At 47.4% G+C, this 22,376-nt stretch overlaps 1 protein-coding gene across 1 annotated transcript in view; it reads right to left on the minus strand.

The window, feature by feature from the left end:
• Positions 1-17,122, minus strand: part of LOC142804118 (stalled ribosome sensor GCN1-like) — a 344,986-nt gene extending 327,864 nt beyond the window's left edge. Inside the window, exons 1-4 of the mRNA XM_075890700.1 lie at positions 17,049-17,122; positions 16,829-16,928; positions 11,048-11,243; positions 9,849-9,957 (exon numbers count right to left, since the gene is read on the minus strand). Of these exons, the coding sequence (XP_075746815.1) occupies positions 9,849-9,957; positions 11,048-11,243; positions 16,829-16,928; positions 17,049-17,063 (420 nt within the window). The 5' untranslated portion in view covers positions 17,064-17,122. The remainder of the gene's footprint in view (positions 1-9,848; positions 9,958-11,047; positions 11,244-16,828; positions 16,929-17,048) is intronic.
• Positions 17,123-22,376: the final 5,254 nt, after the last annotated feature.

Genomic DNA, 22,376 nt, shown 5'->3' on the forward strand with positions numbered 1-22,376 from the left:
GTGTCGACGACGTAGTTGACGAGCTCGCTTTCGAGTTGCGGGTACTTGCACTTTTTCCCGCGAAACGCCTTTCGGCTCCTGTTAGTAGCGGCGAGGGCATCTTTCTGATTCATCCAGTAACGCACGCGCTTCTCATCGACGTCGTACTTTCGTCCAGCTTCCCGCTTCCCGTGCTCCTCGGCATAGTCAATCACTTGCAGCTTAAATGCTGCAGTGAATGATCTCAGATGCCGGCCCATCGTCCGTCACGTGCGCTGGCTTCTGCAGGGTTCACTACAACCAACAAAGTGACACCGACGACACCGATCTGAAGTCGCGCTGCCAACGTATCGACACGATGCTAGGAACGATGCCAACAAAGAGGCCGCACAAGGCAAATATGGCGGCGCGCTGTCAACAGCGTGGTCGGCGCGTCGGCGGAAGTAGAATAAAAGCGGAAAAGCGTGCAGCGCCATCTGGCTGTAAATGAACTAACTACACTTTTCTGGCGGGACATTTTGAACTTTTGTTTTTTTTTTTTTTTCGAAATATCCGCTTTCAAAGTTGGGGTGCGGCCCTTACACGAGGGCGGCCCTTACACGAGTATATACGGTAGCAGTGAACGGAGCGCCGGCCGTCGATCAACTACTGACAAGCGGCGAAGCGCGTCGGCATTTATACTCTTGCCATCGGATGTTCTAGCGTTATTGCTGGCCGTGGCGTAGGTTCCAGAATAATCTGTACAGTTCTCAGAGTAGGCGCGATCTTATCGAAATGATCTACTACAGTTCGGAAGCTTCTCGAAAACTGCAGGCGCGGTTTGCGCTGAGAATTGTGTAGTGTTTTGGGACGATAACAAAACTTGGGAAATGGAACGTGGCAAAACAAGAACAAAACGACGTGTCCTTCTTGTCTCTGTGTCGTCGTTTTGTTCTCGCGCTATAACCATCGTCCTGCCTGTGGCATTGCTGCAGCAATAAAAAACAATACACAATGCAACATACATGTTTTTGTGTAAACTCACACAAGAAATATTTCAAATTTGAAGCTTTGAGGGTCCCCGAGACACTATTTCAAGTAGCCATAGGATGGATTCAATAAAGAAGCTAATCGCTTCACAAATGAGCCGCGGCAAGAAATTTTTGAATCCATCCAGTGCAAGTGAAGTAACAAGGAGAGAGAGAAGTACAGGAACAAACGCAACTTCTGCAGCTCTAATTGGGAGTACAGCTCAAAGCCATGTGAAGATACAAAGATTTGTCGTACACTGCACTTGCATTCGCTATTCTTTCACCCCGACGATAGCACTGGAAGCTAAGCATGGAGGGATGCCTGGGGGGAAAAAACGTCACAAACGCCTAGTGACCTTGAGCACTTCTCTCTCTTTTTTTTTTTTTCTTTTCCCTTCGAATACGCACCTTTTCAGTGTGATCCCGCAAGTAGGTGAACAAGTTGCGGCGGGCTCAGTAACAACTGAGCACGCCATGTTCAAATCAGCCATTCGCTCATACGGTGCCTGTGATCAGTGATTTTTGAACTTTTTCTGTCATTTCACGTGAGAAGAGGAAGCAATTTTATGTGACTGAGAATTTATTACGGATTCCAAGACATGTGCTGCGCTCTAATATTTGGCTCATGTGTTCTCGGAAGCCACGACTACCAGTTGGCAGCATTTTCTGACTACGCTGAAAAAGTGTTGCAGGGGCCTTTCAAGGCGAAAACGCAAATACGGTCTGCAAAGGTGCCTTCACGGCAGTGCTTCACAGCTGCAGCGTGAAGCTAGCTTTGCTATAACACACGGAATTTACAGTGTAGACCGCTTATAACGTAAGTCACGGGAGTTGTAAAAATCCGCGCTATAAGCGGTACCGTGTTATAACCAAAGCATGCTTTTTTCGGCCTTTGCTTATGTCAAAAGGGCAACCCACCTTTCAAAAGCAATTTACTACACTTTTCACTCGCAGACACATTCAACACAATTAGAACACCGCACGGAAACAAAGTTCTCAGGTCCGGCATCAGCAGAAGAACGCCGTTATTTTCGTCTGGCGATGCTTGCAAACAGCGATGCGAACTATTTCGTCTTCCACAAAGCTTAAGCACTGAAGCGATTTCTCGCTCGAACTGTTTTTCGCGCAGTACGTTTTCACTTTAGCGAGGTATTCCAATGCGTCTTTGCACGGGAAATCTGGTTCTGGCGTTGAGTCGACATCGTCTTCGCCGTCCGACTCGTCGTCCGTTGCAACCTCCGCACTACCGTGCACCGCTGCGACGATCGCGTCATCTGTGCTCGCTTCCTCGCAGACAGAAAGCTCCGACTCCCCGGCACCGACAAATTCTTGGAAAGTGTCGGTAGCGGTTACAAAGTTGCTGTCAACGAGGCAGGACCACACGTCGTCAGTGTTGAGGGTCTCATCGGCGAGCGACGTGTCGCTCTGCTCATCGTCTTCCAGAGCCTCTGCATTGCGCACGAAGCCTGCCCTCTTGAAACACTTGCTTATGGTATCGGCCTTTACCTGCCACCATGAAGCTACCATGTCAATTGCACCTCTTAAGTTCACTTTAAGAAGCTGCTGAAGCTTCATGCTCAGCAAAACTCTCTCGCAAATGCGCTTTTTGTACAGCGCCTTTACAGTTGCGATGACACCCTGGTCGAGAGGTTACTTTTTGCTGTAGTGTTGGCAGGCAAAAACTTTAGGTTGACTGCGGTCAACTTCGGCTTGACGTTGTGGGTCGTGCAGTTGTCGAGGATAAGCACGACTCGCCGCTTCTTTGCCACCATATCCTCATCAAACTTGCAAAGCCAGCTGGTGAAAAAATCCTACGTCATCCATGCCTTTTTATTGGCTTTGCAGGTCACTGGCAGGCACTCTCGCTTTTTAAAGCAACATGGCCTTGCCGATTTACCCATGTCGAAGAGGCGGCGCTTGTCGCTCCCGTCCAAATTGGCGCAAAACAATAGTTATGCGCTCCTTTGAGACCTTGCAACCGGAGCAGGCTTCGCCTTTCAGCGCAAGCGTGCGGTTGGGCAAAAGGTTATAAAATAAACCAGCTTCATTGGCATTATAAATGTCTCTGTCAGTATAGGTCGACAGCATACTCTCCAAGTTCAAGCGAAGGCAGACTTCGATAGACTCGTCATCGACAGCGCCGCTTTCTCCGCACACCACTTTGCCACTGATGCCATGGCGATCTTTGAAACGCTGAATCCACCCGTTGAGTGGATTGAAGTCGTCGTGGCGTAAAAGAGCTCCAAGACACTTGGCCTTTTGTTAGAGCATGGGGCCACTTACTACTGGGATGCGCTGAGCCCTGACTTCGCGGAACCACCTGAACAGCGCTGCGTCCACGTCTTCGTATTTTGACGTACGTATTCTCTTCCGTGACAGGGAAGACAAATCTTGCTGCAGTTGCTGCCGCAGTTTGTCCTTGTTTTTGTAGATGGTCGACACGGTCGTGTCAGAAGCGCCGTATTTCGCCGCCACCAACGCCTTCTTCAGACCACTCTCAATGTCCCTTATGACGCATTCCTTAATCTCCAGCGATAAGGCACGGCGTTTTTTCACACCGCTTGAAGACGCCGCCGACGCCATGGCGACAGGAGCTATGCAACACACGTGCTCTGGGCTCTCAGACGGGAACGACACGGCGAAGCGCACACAGCAAATCCAAAGAGGCAAAAGAAGGAGGTTGTGAAAAAAAAAGCATGCTACCGCTTCTCTCCCCCACTCCGCACAGCGTGCACCCGGATTGGACGCTGCCACGGTCGCCACGGTGACGAAAACACGCTCCCTCCTTCCAAGGTCTCCTCGACTTCCTCCCTACTGTACCCTCTCTTCTCCTCCGCAATGTTTGACTTTTCGCGGCGGTCTCCACGTGCGCCCTCCCGCTCACACTCCCAACGTTCCGGCGCGCCAGGAAACCGTGCCGACGGTGCTCCGTTCGCCAATTTTATGGTCGCGCGCCCAAAAACTCCGCGCTATAACCGGTATTCTCCTTCACGCGCCTACGCAATAAACGGTGGGCCTATACATTGAGTTCTATGGGCGACATATCGGTGGTCAAAAAAACCCACGTTATAACCGATCCCGCGCAAAAAGCGGTTACGTTATAAGTGGTCTGCACTGTATTTACGGAAAATTTTCTGCGAATCATTGAAGATCAGGGTTAAGTTGAATTTACGAAAATTATATTGTTTCAATGTTCTTATATTTCAAACAATATTCAAGGGTTCCGCGAAATCTGACTTATGGAAAGCCTACTGTATTTTTATGGAAACCTTTCTTATTGATCTTAAGTTAACTCTTTTGTCAGACAAGTTCAATTCATTCAGAGGTTGATACAAAAAAACAACAACAAGGGATGCCTGAATTTACACACGGTACTACATTAATGAGAAGCAAGCTCCAACCGGACACCACGAAATTTTTCCCGCCATACGACATGAACTGCTCTTTCAGAGTCTGAGATGTCGATATTATGAAGTCTTGGTAGTCTTGGCTGCGTCAGCGTTTATTTGAGGAAAGACCTTGCAAAACGAACGGGCAGAGCAAGTACACAGACGATGACGATGACCCAGAGTGGCAATGAGGACAAAGAGACAAGCTGATGATGGTGATTGTGATCATGCAGGGATGATGACGATGTAAGTAACAAATGCCCACACTAATTCCCCCCACTTGGAAGCGGACACCCTGGCCGCCGTAAGTCAAAGTGACGGGGAACGTCACTTTGACGGGAATGTGGACAATCTCTGTGCTGCAGTAGCGGCGGTTCGTTGGGGCGACGAGTGGTGTGACACAATAATTAACTGGCGAAGTCTGTTCTAAAACAATGTATGGCCCGATGAAGCGTGGTAGGAGTTTGTCACAAAAACAAGGAGTGCGAATAGGTGTCAAAAGCAGCACCTCGTCACCAGATTCGAAAGACCCAACGCGGTGGGATTCATCATAGATGATCTTCCGCTCGTGCTGTCTCGCTTCAGTAATGATGCGAGCCTGATGGCGAGACTGGGCCAGGCGGGAAATGTATTCTTCGCTAGAAGACTGACATGAATTCCCATGGCTGTCAAAGAAGGAGACGTCGAGAAAGGTAGTCGGCGTGCGTCCGTACACGAGGTAAAACGGTGAGTAGCAAGTTGTTCGCTGAACGGCGGTGTTATAAGCGAATGTCAGGAATGGTAAAAGAGTATCCAAGTTTTTGTGGTCGGGTTGGACGTAAATGGCTATCATGTCAGCAAGGGTTCGGTGAAATCCTTCTGTGCGACCATTTGTCTGAGGGTGGTAGCTTGAAGCTGTCTTGTGAGTAGTTCCAGAAGCGTGCAGTACTTCATTTACCATTTGTGACAGGAACACATGGCCGCGGTCACTAAGCAGTACACGAGGAGCCCCATGACGCAGTATTATTGCGTGAAGAATAAAGTCTGCAACTTCCACAGCTGAGCCTGTAATAACAGAGGAAGTCTCAGCGTAGCGTGTCAGGTGGTCCACGGCGGTCACTATCCATCATTTGCCAGCAGATGTGACGGGGAGAGGCCCGTAAAGGTCAACACTTACAACCTTGAACGGCATTGAAGGGCACGGAAGTGGCTGCAGAGGTGGGGAGTTTACGACGCTGGCATGGGTAGCAGGAGCCGACGTGTCGCGGTACACTAGAAGAAAGGCCAGGCCAGTAATAACGACATCGAATGCAGTCAAGAGTTTTTTTAAAACCAAGATGACCAGCAGTCAAGTCGTCGTGGAAGGCTTCGAGCACCTGAAGTCGAAGAGAGCGTGGCAGTACAGGAACCCAGCACTGACCGTCAGGGTGATAGACGTGGCGGTAGAGAACCCCATTGTCCAGCTTAAAGTGCAAGAGTTGACGACGGAGTCGCACGTTGGGTAGATGAGAAACTCCCGAAAGGTGGTCTATCATGCGTCTGCAGTATGAATCGAACCGCTGGCGGGAGATAAATGTTGGCTCGTCCTCCGAAGAGGGTTGCCTTATTGATGCGAGCGTATGAACTTTGGTAGATGTGGCGGTTGAGTTCTCACCAACGCTGATATGGGTAGTTGGAAGCGGGCAACGAGATAATGCGTCGGCGTCTTGATGTTTTCTGCCTGACTTGTAAGTTATGTCAAAGTCCTACTCCTGCAAGCGTACTATCCACTGACCCAAGCGTCCGGACAAGTTCTTCAGTGTAGAAAGCCAGCATAAGGCATAGTGGTCCGTAACGATTGTAAAGTGACGGTTGTCAAGATAGGTACGGAACTTCTGGACCGACCAAACCACAGCCAAATACTCTTGCTCAGTTATAGTATAGTTCTTTTCGGCACGGGTGAGTACGCGACTGGCATATGCAACAACTTTCTCTAGGGAAGACTTGTTGCGTTGTAGAAGAACGGCTCCTATACCAAGGCCGCTAGCGTCGGTATGGAGGATAGTCGGTGCGGCTTCGTCAAAGTGGCAGAGCAGAGGTTCAGACGTGAGTGCCCACTTCAACAGGTCGAATGCCGTTTGACATTCTCGAGACCACAGAAAGGGGACGTTGGAAGAAAGTAGTTGGTGTAATGGAGCAGCAATAGAAGCGAAGTTCTGGATAAACCGGCGAAAATAGGAGGCGAGGCCAAAGAAACTGTGACGCTCCTTTGGTTTTTCGGGACGCGGAAAGTGAAGGACTGCAGAAATCTTGTCAGGGTCGGGCCGGATGCCATCTTTGCTAACGACGTGCCCTAAGACCTTGATAGATGTGCTAGCGAAAGAGCATTTCTTAGTGTTTATTTGAAGCCCGGCGCCGGCAAGGCACGTCAAAACTTGATCTAATCGTTCTAGGTGTTCAGGAAACGTTGACGAAAAGATAATAATGTCGTCCAGGTAGCAAAGGCAACTTTTCCATTTCAGGCCGCGCAGCCTGGTATCTGTCATGCGCTCAAAAGTTATTACGTTGAATTCATATAGCCCGTCGGGGGTTGCAAATGCCGTTTTCTCCTTATCGTCTTCATGCATGGGGATCTGCCAGTACCCAGAACGCAAGTCGATGCTTGAAAAGAATTCCGCACCTTGTAGGGAATCAAGGGCGTCGTCAATGCGTGGCATAAGGTGCACGTCCTTGCGTGTGATCTTATTGAGCGCCCGGTAGTCCACGCAAAACCGCACAGAGCCATCCTTTTTATGGACCAAAACAATAGGAGACGAACAAGGGCTAGATGAGGGAGGGATGACATCCCGTTTAAGCATGTCCGCAACGTTTTCTTCTATAATTTTTCTTTCAGTTAGAGACGCGGTAGGGTCGGCGGTGTATGATAGATGTCCCAACAGTTTGAATTCGATGTGCTGTAGTATTAGTGCGGCCCAGCTTAGACGAGCAAATATCGAAAGAATTTGCATGTTTCTGTAACAATGCGAGCAGCTGCTGCCTCTGTGAATATGTCAATTCGCTGCTGATAGCAATGGTAAAGGCGGAGGAAGAAACATGCTCACCGAGGCAAGGTTCTTTGGATGCAATGGCCTGAAGTGGCGTGACAAAGACAGGCTCGAAGTCAGCAACATGGGCCACAGTAGTGCCCTGTGACAGTAAGATCTTCTCCAGTGTAGAGTTGACAGCGGTGACAAGTGCCGAGCCATTGAAAAAACGAACAACACCGGACGGAAGAACTATACCTTTACGAACGCAAAGTGGTGACGGTGAGACCAATACATCACCGTGATAGATGTCGTTGGACGTAATGCTGACAATTTGCTCTTGTAGTGGCGGCAGTTCGATGTCTTTCGCAGCGACCAGACGAAGTGGCTTCTGATTGTCGTCGTCAAGCATGTAGTCGGTGTCAGCGAGGTGAACGACGCGTTGTCCACAACAAATCGCCGCGGAAGCAGATGACAGAAAATCCCACCCTAAAATTAGTTGGTGAGAGCAGCGGGACAGGACAGCAAACTGGACATGATGGCGGATGCCGTCGATGAAAACACGCACAGTACAAAAGGCGGAAGGGCGAATGACGTTCCCCTGGGCAGCAACTAACGTGGGGCCATCGTAAGGCATCATTACTTCCCTTAAATGTTCACACAAATCAGCACGTATCACAGACAATGTCGCACCTGTGTCCACCAAAGCATCGACTCGCACTCCTTCCACTTCCACAGAAACCATGTTACACGGGCCTGATTGAGGAATTTCAGTTCTAATTCCAAATGCACTTTTTCCTCCACAAACTGCATCACTTAGTTTTCCGAATGAATATCAGAGGCGAATGAGGCGGGCCGAAGTGGAGAAGTGGAACGGCAAAAGGGCGAAGGCGAGCGGCGTCTTGTGTTTCGTGGTGCAGTCGATGCAGGAGGAGATCGAGACCGGTGCGGGGGAGACTAATAACGCCGACCTTGATAAGACGCCCCGGTGTACAAATCCCGTTCACGCACGTCGTTCCGACGCTCATCTTGCTGGTGCTTTCGGCAGAAACGAGATATGTGGCCGCAATATCCACAGTAGTAGCATACAGGGCGAGACGAGCACCACGGTGGGAAATAGAAGGCATTCGGGGCACCTGAAGATAACGTGGTCAGGTGGACCGAAGGGTCAGGGGGCTCGGAATGGTAGTTCACCGGGGGAGCGGCAGCAACTGACGCGTATGATGGAAGTGGCAATGTCCCGTGGGTGTCGCTGGGAGGCGCAGCAGCAACTTGAGGGTAGTGGATATAGGGTGAGAAGCAGGTGGCTGTACGGGCACAGAGCCAGTCAGGGATGTAAGTTCCTCCCTGATGATGTCACGTCACGGCATTCCTGAAGGCTGTGTAGGTTGCGGTGTAAGAGGTGTGAAGCCCATGGACCGCAATTCTTCACGTATAATGTCCCGGATGAGGTCACGCAGATGGCCATCTGACGTGCAGTGGTGGTCGCCAATGTCCGGTTGAAGGCGAACGGAGTCCAGCGCATCAAGGCGCTGGCATGTCGTCACGACATCAGCGATGGTAGCTGGGTTTTGCACAGCGAGGTTATTAAAGGCAACAGGCCCAATGCCTTTCAATATATGGCGCACTTTGTCCGATTCCGGCATGGATTGATTGACATGCTGGCAGAGTGCGAGGACACCCTCGATGTATGAAGTGTACGATTCACCGGGATGTTGTCGGCGAGTATCGAGTGTCCTCTTCGCGACGTCGGATCGTATGTCTGGTGTCCCAAAGACGTGTCGCAGCTGCTGCTGGAAGGTAGCCCAGTCGGGTAAGTCAACGACGTGGTTAAAATACCATGTCTTCGCGACTCCGATCAGATAAAAAGGCACGTAACGCAGTTTGGCGGTCTCGTCCCACCTATTAGCGGCACTTGCGCGGTCGTAGTCATCAAGCCAGTCTTCTCCCCGAAGACCAGCGAAGAGCGGGGCTTCCCCCTGATGTCCGTGTATGTAAGTAGGAGGGGCAGCTTGCGGCGGTGCGTGGTTGATGACATCAGTGCCGGCAGGCTCGGTCTGGAACATGCTGCCTGACAGTAGGCGCAAGCAGCAGCCTGAACGAAGCTCCAGGGGGTATAGCGGGCTGCCGGAGGTCAGAGGACCGAAAATCCACCTCCACCACGTATGAAGTCTTGGTAGTCTTGGCTGCGTTAGCGTTTATTTGAGGAAAGACCTTGCAAAACAAACGGGCAGAGGCAGTACACAGACGATGACGATGATGATGACCCAGAGTGGCAATGAGGACAAAGAGACAAGCTGATGATGGTGATTGTGATCATGCAGGGATGATGGCGATGTAAGTAACAAATGCCCACAATATTTATACTTGGTGGTGCTCTTCAGAGAACGCCCTTGTTGAACAACAAACAATGATAAAAATTGCAGCTGTAAAACAAAACAATGCCATTCGCACATTCCCGCATAGGAGAGCGAATCGGGGAGACTGACCAGGTCTCGGATCTTCTCGGGTTTGAGGTCTCCCCGATTGACCAGGACCTGGTGGCCTACTTTGCAAGACCAGCTGAATGCCGTGAGGCACGTGCGAGCCAGGTTCTTCCTGCACACAAGCAAGGTTTGTCTATACTCGACATATCATAATGCAATAAACATCCACTACACATACAGACCTTAAGCACACACAGAGACACGCTTGATCATTGTACATTTTAGCTGAGCAGCACAACTGATACGGCAAAAAATATGAAACAACAAAACAAATTTTTATTGGCTGGTGAACTTCCTTCGATGTATTCAAAAATGAAAATAACATTACAGAAAAGATTGCCAATATAGCCAAACAGCAATGCCTCTATTAAACTCATTGACGCTTTGATAGAGACTGCTACTGGAGCTACAAGATTTCTTAAAAATTACTAATTAAATGTAGTCAACAACATAGCACTAACAGCCACTCTAGCGTACTAGGTCAATATGTCCTATGTTTTCTTCACATAAGAGAGCTCCACTTTTGAAAAATTTCGGTGCTTTAAAGTTATATTAATTATTGCTTATCAAAAAATTTATACCAAATAACAAATACCATTTTCTTCCTCATTTATCAACAAATATTGCTAACATCCCAGTTAGGCTCACTGTGAGGAGGGAGACTAACAACTAACCCATCTAATTTCTACGCGGACTGAAAGAGCGGAACCGGACCCTGTGGGAGCCACGCACACCGGCTATCCAAAGACAGCACAAGTGGCCCACCTGCGCTCTTCCAATGGATCAGCCTGTGTGCTGCCCTGGGAAGAGGTGCCTTGGCTGCCAGGAAGGGCAGATTCTGCCACCCGTGCTTTCCGATTGCTGCAGCTATAATATCATGATAAAGAGGTCTCGTCTCTCGGCTGACCCTGCTGTATGCTGCGTTTAGTTAAATAAGTTGTTCTTTGCTTCGACGTGAAGCCCTCATCATCTTTCCTTCACCTCCGGGCGGGACGCAGCAAGTCTGATACCCACAATACTTAGAATTGTACTCACTCATCACAACAGTGTCAGTTTATGAATAAACAAGTAGAGCAGGGTCTCAGTAATCATGCCCCGCTGGGCGACAAAGAGAGAAGCAGCCGAAGCATTTCTGCACTGCTAATGCAAGACGACAGGAGAACCATCGAAAATGCAGCGCAAGCAAGCAAGATAATACTCACGTAATGAAGAGGGGTTTGTGGTCACGCGACACATCCAGGATGGTGGAGATGAGGTGACCCGCGCTGCATGGCTGGGAGGCCAGCAAGGAGTCAACGAGTTGCTCCACCAGGTGGCGTGAAGTGCTCCCATGATACCGGGGAAGCGTCAACCGTAGCACTTGGCACAGGCCACGCACAACAGGGTCGGCTAGGGATCCTGAAATTGAGTCAACAGGAACACCCAAGTCACCAACAAAAGCGTGTTCCGTAACAAAGGCTTTGTTACTAATTGTTTTTGAGCCAACCAGCATGAACAAAGACATGGACTTCAGCTGAACAGGAGGTTTAGAGTGAAGCTATTTTATCACCACCATTCCTTCATTGTCTAAATATGGCTTTACTTTGTGCTAAATGTAAGTGTGACAGCGCTAGCAGAGTGTTGTCCCACGTTCACTAGAGGTCACATTCATCGGGACTTTTGTTTTACGGCGAGAATCAAAGAATTGTTCCAAAAGTTCGCCAACTATGCCGATCTTGTACCAGGAGACATCAATTTCAAGCCAATATATTTCCCTAATTTCTGTCACTACCTAGTTTTTTATTTCTTCCTTGTTCTATTGGCAACCATTAAATCCTGTTATAAACAACTGACCAGCTCTATACTGCACATTATGTGGACTGCCCATTGCCCCTTTCTTACTCGTTAAAAGTGAAAAGTGGTGCCAATCGGATACATTAAAATGTCTGTTACTCCCTGGGTATCTAAATCTATATCACTTCTGTCTGCTCAAGTTCCATAGCGAACTTCCAACTTTTCCCCGGTATTTCAGCACTAGGATACAACAGAGGCTTATAGGACTGACCGAGCAAAAGGTCAGCAGACAGGAATACAAAGCAGTGTCTAGTCCAAGGGCAAAGTAGTCTTAGTCTTGACCATCAACTGTGCCGCTCTAGTAAATAATTTCATTAGAATCTTCTTATCAGTATTTATCCACGTGTAACATAGTGCTGAAGGTGGGCAATCCTCTTCACCACAGGGCTCCACCGGTAGCCCCCTACATATAGCTTGCCCCATGAGAAACAACCGGTCAGTGTGGCCTACAAGACGTTTGGTGGCTCCACTTTTTTGAAGGGCCAATAAATAACTCCACTGTCCGAAAATTGTAATGAAGAGAAATATGCACACTTTTGCTAGGTGAACATGCTGCCAGAAAATTTCGCTCCTACGTGCTATGAAAAGGAAGTTACAGTGGTTAGACCCTCTGTTTCAGCTGGTTTCAAATATCCATGCGGCCTCACCAATGTTCTCCACCTTTGAGAAGGGAAGGCGCGTGCTCGTCGTGATGACCCGGCCCCCTTGGGCCACGTGACATGACATCTTCAATTCGTCATCTGCGCACAGCCAATGACCAAGCAGGCCTTTCCTGACATGAGCACGAGACATAGCGCTGCAAGAAGGAGACGCGGTGCGAGGAGCACCCTCCCACTAGTGTTAAAGTAGTGAGGCGCTTCTTTGCCTCAAAGGCTTTCGTTCTGGCAATACCGACTCTCCCGGTAGTCTCAGGCTCCACAAAAATGACAGAATCCGCACATGAACACAAAAACGCGGGCTGCGCGACTGAAACTTGATCACCGCAGAGTTGAGGCTCCGTTTCGTAGAGCAAAGCAGCAATCGATTAGTTCAGATGTATGTGAAATTGCCCATGGGCATGCTTGCGTCTATGCGCGTATGACGGGGATTGGTTCGACGCGGGAATTGTTTTTGAAACGGAAAGTCAGCACGGCGCACAGCACTATAATACTCAGAAAATGTGATCACTGCGGTCTACTGTTAAAATTGGTGAGCTTGTTTGAGGGTGTAAAATAAAAGTTGGAGCCTGTTTACTGGCCCATCGATTAAGGGTAGTGTTAAGCTAATGATTTTGACAGCACATGTATGGCTAGTAACCACTGAGTGCACTCCAAAACATTTTTTCCCACTTCTGTAAATTTCTTTTTTGTGATGAGTGTCCCCAAGTGTAATTGGCGTCCACTACACACCATATATGCCAGCTGCCAATCATCAATTCACCTGCAGTTGCCGGTCTATAAAGCAATACCATACACCTAGCCTTATCTACACACACCATAGCAACTTAGTTATGCACAGGATGTTGTTATCACTTTTGGCCACAATTCAATAAGAACTATGAGTAAAAGTATGCATGTAGAGTACTCACAGTTTGAAACGGGACAATTCAGAGCTGTGTAACAAACATACTTCTGTTTGACCATTATCTTTAGTTTTGTTCATATCAGTGCAATTTGTGCTCCAACACTTAGGCCAAAGCCCACATTTTCTTTAGAAATCAGACTCATCACAACGTGACGTGGTTATCTCAAGTGTGGTCACCACTGCGCACAGACCTGCACAGCCTCCGCCTCGTCACTGATTAGCCCAGCATGACAAGGCCACTTGCTGCACCACGCTTCCGATAAAAGAGAGCGCCACGGCAGTTTTACCGGAGGCTTACGTCACCCCTGCTGGCTATATAACCCAAGCTTGGTTTTATGCAAGCTTGGGTTTCAAGCACAGCGGCGGCATGCGTGTCCCGCTGCTGCTACCATGTTAAACTATCGTTGCGTTTTATGTTGGGATCCGTCCTTCATTGACCCTGCATCCCACATAAACAATGATGCATAGCAATCATTATACTAACGGATTTGATGTTGTATATGAACCCGTGAGTTCCGTATTTCAATATTGGTTATGAATATGTTAAGGTACCACACAGGCCCATGGAAAGACCCCACCTTCCCAAGTTAGGATGGGGGGGGAGGGGGGGGAAGGAGGCTGTTTTACTGAGGACAAGTAATACAAATAGGCATTTTTCAAGGTTTTCAAAAAGTGCCCTCCCTCCCCCCGCTAAAAAAATCCCAGTTATGGCCCTGCACCACATGACCAAATAAAATGTAGTAGTCCCCCCCCCCCCTCATAGCACGCCTTTTAATAATTGTGTAGTAATATTTACATTGTGTCTATAAACTACAATGTAAGGGTGCTTTATAGAAATAAAACCTCAGAATTTGTTTCACAAAATGACACGAACCCTGACACACAGGCCAGATATTTATGGTTGTCTGATGAAGTTAACCGGTCCAGCATTAATTACACCATGCAACCAGAATAAGAACTACCTCTCCACATGTCAAGAGCATGCAGGCAGGTGACCCATTTCTCTAGCTTTAGACAAATGGCCAAGCAGGAATAATCAGTACTCATTTCTCTAGCTTTAGACAAATGGCCAAGCAGGAATAATCAGTAGCAAGTTCCCACTGTGTGTGTCCTGTAGTATTCATAGCTTTTACGAGCTATCTAGTCCAGCAATTTTTCCGTGTGCCAACTCGCCAACCTTTTGCTTGCGGCCTGCACACGAAACTCTTTGTCCCATATTTTTTAAGAAGATTGCCGCTGTTTGTTACATTAATATATGGTGCCTGCATAATTTTCTCATTTTTTGTGATCAATAACGCTTTGTTCGGGTGAGCTAAACAAACGTGACTGGTCATACAGATTTTTTTTACGTGAAGCTTCAAGGCGGATCTTAGTCACCTTGTCTTCTTATATAACCTAAAAACAAAAACTTCAGGATTACCACCGAGATTTTGATCATTGCGAGATTGGTACCGAGATGTTGCTGGCGTCGATATGTGGGGTTTAACGTCCCAAAACCACTATATGATTATAAGAGATGCCGTAGTGGAGGGCTCCGAAAATTTAGACCACCTGGGGGTTCTTTAACGTGCACCCAAATCTGAGCACATGGGCCTACAACATTTCCGCCTCCATCGGAAATACAGCCGCCGCAGCCGGGATTCGAACCCGCGCCCTGTGGGTCAGCAGCCGAGTACCTTAGCCACTAGACCACCGCGGCGGGGCGATGTCGCTGGCGTCCTGACCCATATACGAGAACTGACCCGATATACCACTCACAGGAAAGGCCTCTGAAACTGCAATGTGGGCAATCATTTTATTCTAGATCTTTCCCCTCTTCACGGTCCCAGCCCTATGTGGGACTAAATTTCGTGATTGTTGCTAGGTAGCTTATGTGAGCTTGAGGCCCCTGCTACAGCGGATCACCCTCACCAGTGACATCTAGTAGTTTTGTCTATACCACACATTCCTTGTGGATGCTGCTTGCTCAGGGTCTCTTGATTTGATTTGTCGATCATGCTACCTGTCCACTCTTGCACCAGTTTTCGAAAAACTCCTTTACATGTTATTTATGTTGGGTATGCAGTATGAAAGTGAATGATCCAAACTGCAAAAGCATTGTGGACATAAAGTGCAGTGCCCTTGCTTCCTCTAGAGCATGGGGTCGGACACCTGCGGCCCGCGAGGCAGTATTATACGGCCCTCAGTGCGACGTCACAGCCCCTCCCCTTGTCAATCTTTATCTGACGGCCGAGATGACAGTTGTGACCTAAAAACGGATTTTTGCTCTTAGCCTGTATTTCACTGAAATCTTGTAATATGCGTCCTGCAGATAAACTTCATTTGCAATGCGGTTTCGTACAGTACTGTCAATATGCTGAATGTTATTAAATTATTGTGTGGTCCACCATTGTGTCGACTCCACCAAACTGGGCTCTCCTCCTGAAAAGGTTGCAGTCTCCTGCTCTAAAAAAGTATCCGCCCCGATTTCTTGGAAGGCTTTGTCAAAAAAAAAAAAAAAGGGGCGGCGATTTATGGTGAAACATTACCTTTGCATCTCATACTTGAATTCAGTCAACATTTGTAAGAGGAATGTTGGCTGAATATGCCTCCAGTACTCGACACTGCCATGCTTTACAAATTTATCAGCAACCTTGCAGGTTTGCCTGAAAGCGAGTGCGGGCTTTCAGAAGTAAGTTACCCATTCATGAATCTCATACAAACTGGCGGATAGTAAATGAATGAGGAGTCAGTGCAGTCCTCGCATTTTTCTTATTCCTATTTCTGCAATGACCAAACTTTCTCTTTAAAAATGTCGCAGCCCAATGCATCCTTAATGCACAGCTGACAAACAGGGGCGGTGGTCTTCCATACTGCAACACACTCGGACGAGCCGTCACGATCCTTTTGAAAACCTGACGCTGTGATTCCTGCGAATGAGGCGGAGGGTGTGTGGTATCCAATCGCGCTCATAGCGGTGGCGGGATATCGGGTTCTCGAGCTCCCACAATGAATGAAGGGTTAGTTATGGCGCCGTGTATGTCGAAAGGAACCCACCAATCCACAACGAACGTTCACCCGCGCCCACGTGGTCCGCGCACTGCATTCCGCCCCGCGCTTCGTGCAAGATCCAATTCAGGAACTCTGATGCCCCGCCTGATCGAGCAGTTGTGCGATCGTTGCAAGCAAGCCGCGACTGGCGCGAAAATTATCTACGGTGGATTACTAAACCAGAATAAAGACCCCGTCGGCCACTGTACAAAAGGAGGGCAATTACACACCGTAGCAGCAACCGCGCCGGCTTAAGATCGTCATCGTCTTCGCAGATAGATACAACTCGCGAGACTATTTCGTTCACTTCAAGAAGATTACTAAAAAAAAGCTCCGATCCCGCAAATGCCACGAGAAAGACGACGGGCCGGCGTAGCCGCAATTCTCGGCAACACGTGCAAGTTATCGAGGTCGGTGCCGCATTTTGACGGTGCAGAAAAACTTCGCATAGGGCGCGACTCCTCAAGCCGCTGTGACACGTCACGCGGGCGAAATTGCCGGCCGGCAAAGTGATATTTTCTGTCCCTGAATGTGCGCAAACTGAGGAAGACTTTTACCGGTTTTCGCCGCTTCGCCCAGCTGGCAGAATAGCTCCTTGCGAGTGACAAGCTTGGACGTTTGCACTTTGACCGGGAGGTCTTTGAATACTGGAGGTACCTGCAAAGAAATGATGTTTGCCTGTGCATTTTGATCCTTCCATCGTAACGGATGCACTCGGGGCGGCTACACAGAGGCAGCAATAATTAAGCTGTGCTAAACATTTCTGCAAACACTTACTTCCACTCCTGCCATGACCACTATTCACAGGCAGCACTCACGGCGTGGAAAAACATGACGTGCGGCGATGGCCATGGCGATGCGGAAGCTGGCAACGCTCGAAACCGAAACTTGTCATCAAAACAAACGTAAAAATAAAGACGTATGTCAATATTTGGCTAACATTTTTCGTGCGTTAAGTTGTTTAATAACGATGGACTAAAAAACATACTAACATTGCATTTTTTTTTTACACCTACCTACCGTTCCTGCCCACCCCATATCCTCCCTCCGCTTTCTCTCTCTCTTTGATTAAGCGGGCTGTGCCTCATTGACAAAGATAACACCGAAAGTTAACCCAAACAAACAAACTAAAACGTGGAATCTTGAAAGGCCTTACTACACAGCCACGACGCCGAAGAACAACGCGAAGTCATCGGTCTCGCCCTCAACGTTGTCGAGTCCCAAGGGATTCCGGCCGATGGCTAGGGTATGGTGGTTAGAAAGAGGCGTCATGGTGGCTCTTTCTAGCCACCATAACGCTGTTATCGCCGCTTGCGCAAATACTAAAAATGAAGTTTGATCAGTTGATTGTGCGCCATGTTGATGCGAGACCAAGAAGAACGGATGGGTGGCTGCATGGCAAAGCAGTGCAGGAGACATATCACATGTGGTATTTCGCGTATATCAACGAATCACGAATCTAGTGCATGTACGCTGTAGACGTCACGGGAACTACTGTCTACGTCACAGTAGTGCGCCAAGAATGACGAAAAAGATCAGGAAAGAATATTGCGCTGTGTTTGTGTGTGTGTGTGTGTGTGTGTGTGTGTGTGTGTGTGTGTGTGTGTGTGTGTGTGTGTGTGTGTGTGTGTGTGTGTGTGTGTGTGTGTGTGTGTGTGTGTGTGTGTGTTTTGGGAGCCTGGGGAATGGCCCTTGAACGCGTTTTCTCGGCTACCAACGGTCTTCTAGCGCCAAGACACGCCAAGAGTAGTTATTTGTAGTGTTAAAGCGTTGTTAACTTTTTCGAGTAAAATCCCTTTTCTCTTTGGTGTCCCTCAAAAAATATGAAACAGAGCAGATGAGCGGAAGTGTTCCAGTATTCGTATAAGAACAGCGCTGACTCATAATGCAGTAAAGAAAAACTACAAGAACCTCATCAGCCAGTAGTACATGAGCGGCAGTGCAAGTGATATGGCAAATAAATAATTAACCGATAAATCTGAGAAGCGGGAAGAAACTTTGTTATATATAGAATACTGAAACAAAAATTGTGGCTTCAATATTTTGCAACGAACGCTGTTATGAGATCGAAACTCGGGTCACGCGCGACACTAGTTGTCCGCTACCGCCGCCGGTGTCCCTAACCACTATCACAGAAATAGCAAGAAAAAACGAGTACCAAGGACACAGTATAGGGCTCGAACCAGGGTCACTGCGTACCAGTCGAGTATTCTGCCACTGACCCACGCCGTTTTTTTTTTTCTTTTGCTTTATGGCTGTTCTTAGGCGCGTACACCAAACCACAAGCATAACAGAAGCAAGCAGTGACAGTCCTACGAGAGGGACACAAACTGAAATTCCGTAAGTGCTGCCAAGGGTTCTACCCTCGACAACCACTTAGGTACAATCTCCCGAGTTTTCTGCAGTTCAGCAAACTTGTTTATACAATTACGGAAATACATTCATGCTGTCCGTGCATTCTGATCGCAATAAAAGCCCGCCATATGGACCCGCCATAAACAATGAAGGCCACATGGCATAATCAAATCGAAAGGCGTGTCCTCTTCGTCAACTATTGGCAGAAATCTTATACCATAAGAATTCAAAGGTAATTCCTTCTTTATCGTCCTTTGAAGAATATAACAAAAATATACTCCTTCCTAACAATATAAGAAAACATAATCCATGGTTTCTGGTTTTTCACAAATAAGGCAGTTTGTCCCCCAAGGTGAGTAAAAACCACGGTCTGCTTCAAATGTCCCAACAGATAATGTACCAGTGGGAAGCTTAAAAAAGAAGGACTTCATGGCGGGAGCCACTAGCATTCTCTTCACTCGCTTAAACACATCTTGACCTTGAGCTTCAGTGTACATGGACGGTACAGAGGGTTCAGGTAGGACAATGTCACACACATCTTTTCACAACTTCTTGTGAGTCACTGAAAACAACTATTCATTGGAAAATCTAACAGATAAAAATCGTACACTTAGAATAACCTCCTTGCCCCGCCACGATAGTCTAGTGGCTAAGGTACTCGGCTGGTGACCCGCTGGTCGCTGGATCGAATCTCGGCTGCGGTGGGTCCACTTCCGATGGAGGTGGAAATGTTGTAGGTCCGTGTATTCACGTTTAGGTGCACGTTGAAGAACCCCAGGGGGTCGAAATTTCCGGAGCCCTCCACTATGGCGTCTTTCATAATCATATGATGGTTTTGGGACATTAAACCCCACATATCTATCTAGAATAACCTCCTTAAGATACCCGCGGACAGCAACGGTCATGTTATTCATACTAACCACATATCCAGGTAAAAACCTGCATCAGTCTCATTTGACACACTGTACGTAAGAAAGGATCTCTCGAGTAGCAAAAAAAGAAAAGAACCTATTTACGACTTGGCGTATAAAAAGATGTGGTAAACCCAGCCCTCCGTGTTTCACTCTTCAAAACAGATTGGTTCGACTGCATCTCTGCCAGATCGAGGCCCACACGAACACTGCGAAGATGCGATGGAGCTTCTGTATGCTTGCCCTTGAACAATGTAATACTTGCATTGCATACCAGAGTTTCGAGAAAAAAAATTCATTGATTGATATGTGCAATTTAACGTTCTAAAGCCACCACATGATTATGAGAGGCACCGTTGTGGATAGCTCCAGACACATCGACCACCTGGGGTTCTTTAACGTGCACCCAAGTCTGAGCACACGGGCCTACAACATTTCCGCCTCCATAGTAAATGCAGCCGTGGCAGCCGGCATTCGATCCCGCGACCTGCGGGTCTGCAGCCGAGTCCACTAGACCACCCTGGCGGGACTTGAGGCAAAAAAAGATTGCACACCCTCGAAAACGCTGACAGATGATTACGGTTGCATATTGGCTTTCGTCCGAATTTCTTTTGTTTGTTCTTGATAGTTCTCGTTATCTTTATAATATGTCAGCGGCACACCAAGGTACTTGACAGGTGTGGTCGCCCACTTAACATTGGCAAAATCGTCCGATCTCCATGCCAGAATCCCAGACACTTTCCCGTGTTCACTATAGGCTGCTAGGTGCATTGCCGAACCCTTTAACTGCAGTGATGGTGGTGGTAACACTATCTTAATCGGTACAACAAACAGCTACATCCTCTGCCAAAATTTAAACTTCAGATTGTTGTAACCTAAAGCCATGAATGCTACTGTTTTGAGTTATTGCTAAGCACAACGATTCTATATGTAAATTAAACAGTAGGGGACTCAGCGGACAGCCCTGACGGGCAGAACGCTTCATGTTAATCGTATCTCCAAGCATTTTGTTGATTACCAGACGGGTCGTGCAATTCCGGAATGCCATAGATACCCCATCTCTGACTACGGTACCAACGTTCACAGGGTCAAGAATGCTGAGAAGGTTGTGGGAAACACAATCAAAAGCTTTCTCTAGATCAATCTGTAGATTGACTACCCCTACTTGATTCGCATCGCAACACTCGAGCACACAGCGCATCTTGTGTTTATTGGTCACCATGGAGCGTCCCATAATCCCGCATGTTTGGTGGGGCCCAACGAATTCTTTGATTACCCCCTGAAGTCGCCGTGCTAGTACTTTCATTAAAATGTTGAAATCACAATTAGTTGGTTATATATATATATATATATATATATATATATATATATATATATATATATATATATATATATATATATATATATATATGGGAAAGAAGTGTATACCTAAGGGATCGTTTTTCCGTGTTTTTTGACACAATAATAATGAGAGCTAACAGACAATAATGCCAAGGAATGTATAGGGGACTTTATTAGAACAAATTTAATGTAAATAAAAACAAAAGAAAAGTGTGTGAAAAGATACCCTACCGTGAGGGTAGGTTATCTTTAGGGTAGGGTAGGACTTTAAGACTATTATGTCTACAGGTCTACAGTGGTCTACAGGCTGGCGATGCAGATTATAAAGGAAAGACTGCAGGCATGGATAGAGAATGAGGGGGTGCTGGGGGAACTGCAGAATGGGTTTCGGAAACACTGGAGGTCGGAAGACAATCTGTTCTCACTGACGCAGTGCATCGAACTATCAGAAAAGGAACACAGGCCCCTGTGGCTAGCATTTTTGGATATCGAGGGAGCGTACGATAGCGTGGTTCAAGAGGAATTGTGGGGAATACTGGACACACTAGGCGTGGAACATGTAGTCACTAATCTTTTAAAGGATATCTATAAAGGTAACAAGGTAGTTATAAAGTGGGAAAAACAGGTATCCAAGCCTGCAGAGGTAAAAACAGGGCTTATGCAGGGGTGTCCCATGTCCCCCTTATTATTCATGATGTACCTACAAGGATTAAAGGCCAAATTAGAGGGAAGTGGACTGGGCTTCAACCTCTCTTTAGTCAAACAAGGAAAACTCATTGATCAGGCACTACCAGCATTAACGTACGCAGATGATATAGTGCTAATGGCCAACAACAAGGAAGATTTGCAGAGATTGATGGACATCTGCGGTAATGAGGGAGATAGGTTAAATTTGTCGTTTGAGCGTGTGTCGTCCCTCACACGCTCAAACGATGTTTTTAAATGTATACATAATTATGCGCACTCAGCCTACAGTTGTGCAAGATAGCCTTTAAGGCTATGAGCCAGAGTACAACACAACCTATCGGCACTACATGCTTGCAAGTCTAACATAACAGATATGCCATACCACGCTACTCGTTGCTTGAAAAGCGACTTCAATCTTTTTACGTCCCACCATACCATTATTTGAGTGGTTGTTTTGTGGTATGGGCTTTTTTATGCACTCACCTATTTTAATCAATTTGACAGACAGTTAGCGATGCATATTATTAAATAGAAATATACTATATTGACATATTTCATCATGCAAAGTATGTGTGCATATGTAGACATCGTACGTATATTGACATATGACAGCATGTGAACATATGTGTGAGGGATCCTTGAGTGGTCTCGGTAAGTGTATGCGCTCGAAAATACTAAATCGAGCTGATCCTGCAAAATATTACTGCCTGTTTCAAAGAATAACCGCACGCTGTGCTTGTACTCCATCTCCCAATGTTCCTCATTTTCGCCCATGTCCACGTCTCACTTTGTTCTCTGAAATTGGCGAAAT

This window comes from Rhipicephalus microplus, chromosome 3, assembly GCF_043290135.1.
Source record: "Rhipicephalus microplus isolate Deutch F79 chromosome 3, USDA_Rmic, whole genome shotgun sequence".
NCBI classification, from domain to species: Eukaryota; Metazoa; Arthropoda; class Arachnida; order Ixodida; family Ixodidae; genus Rhipicephalus; species Rhipicephalus microplus.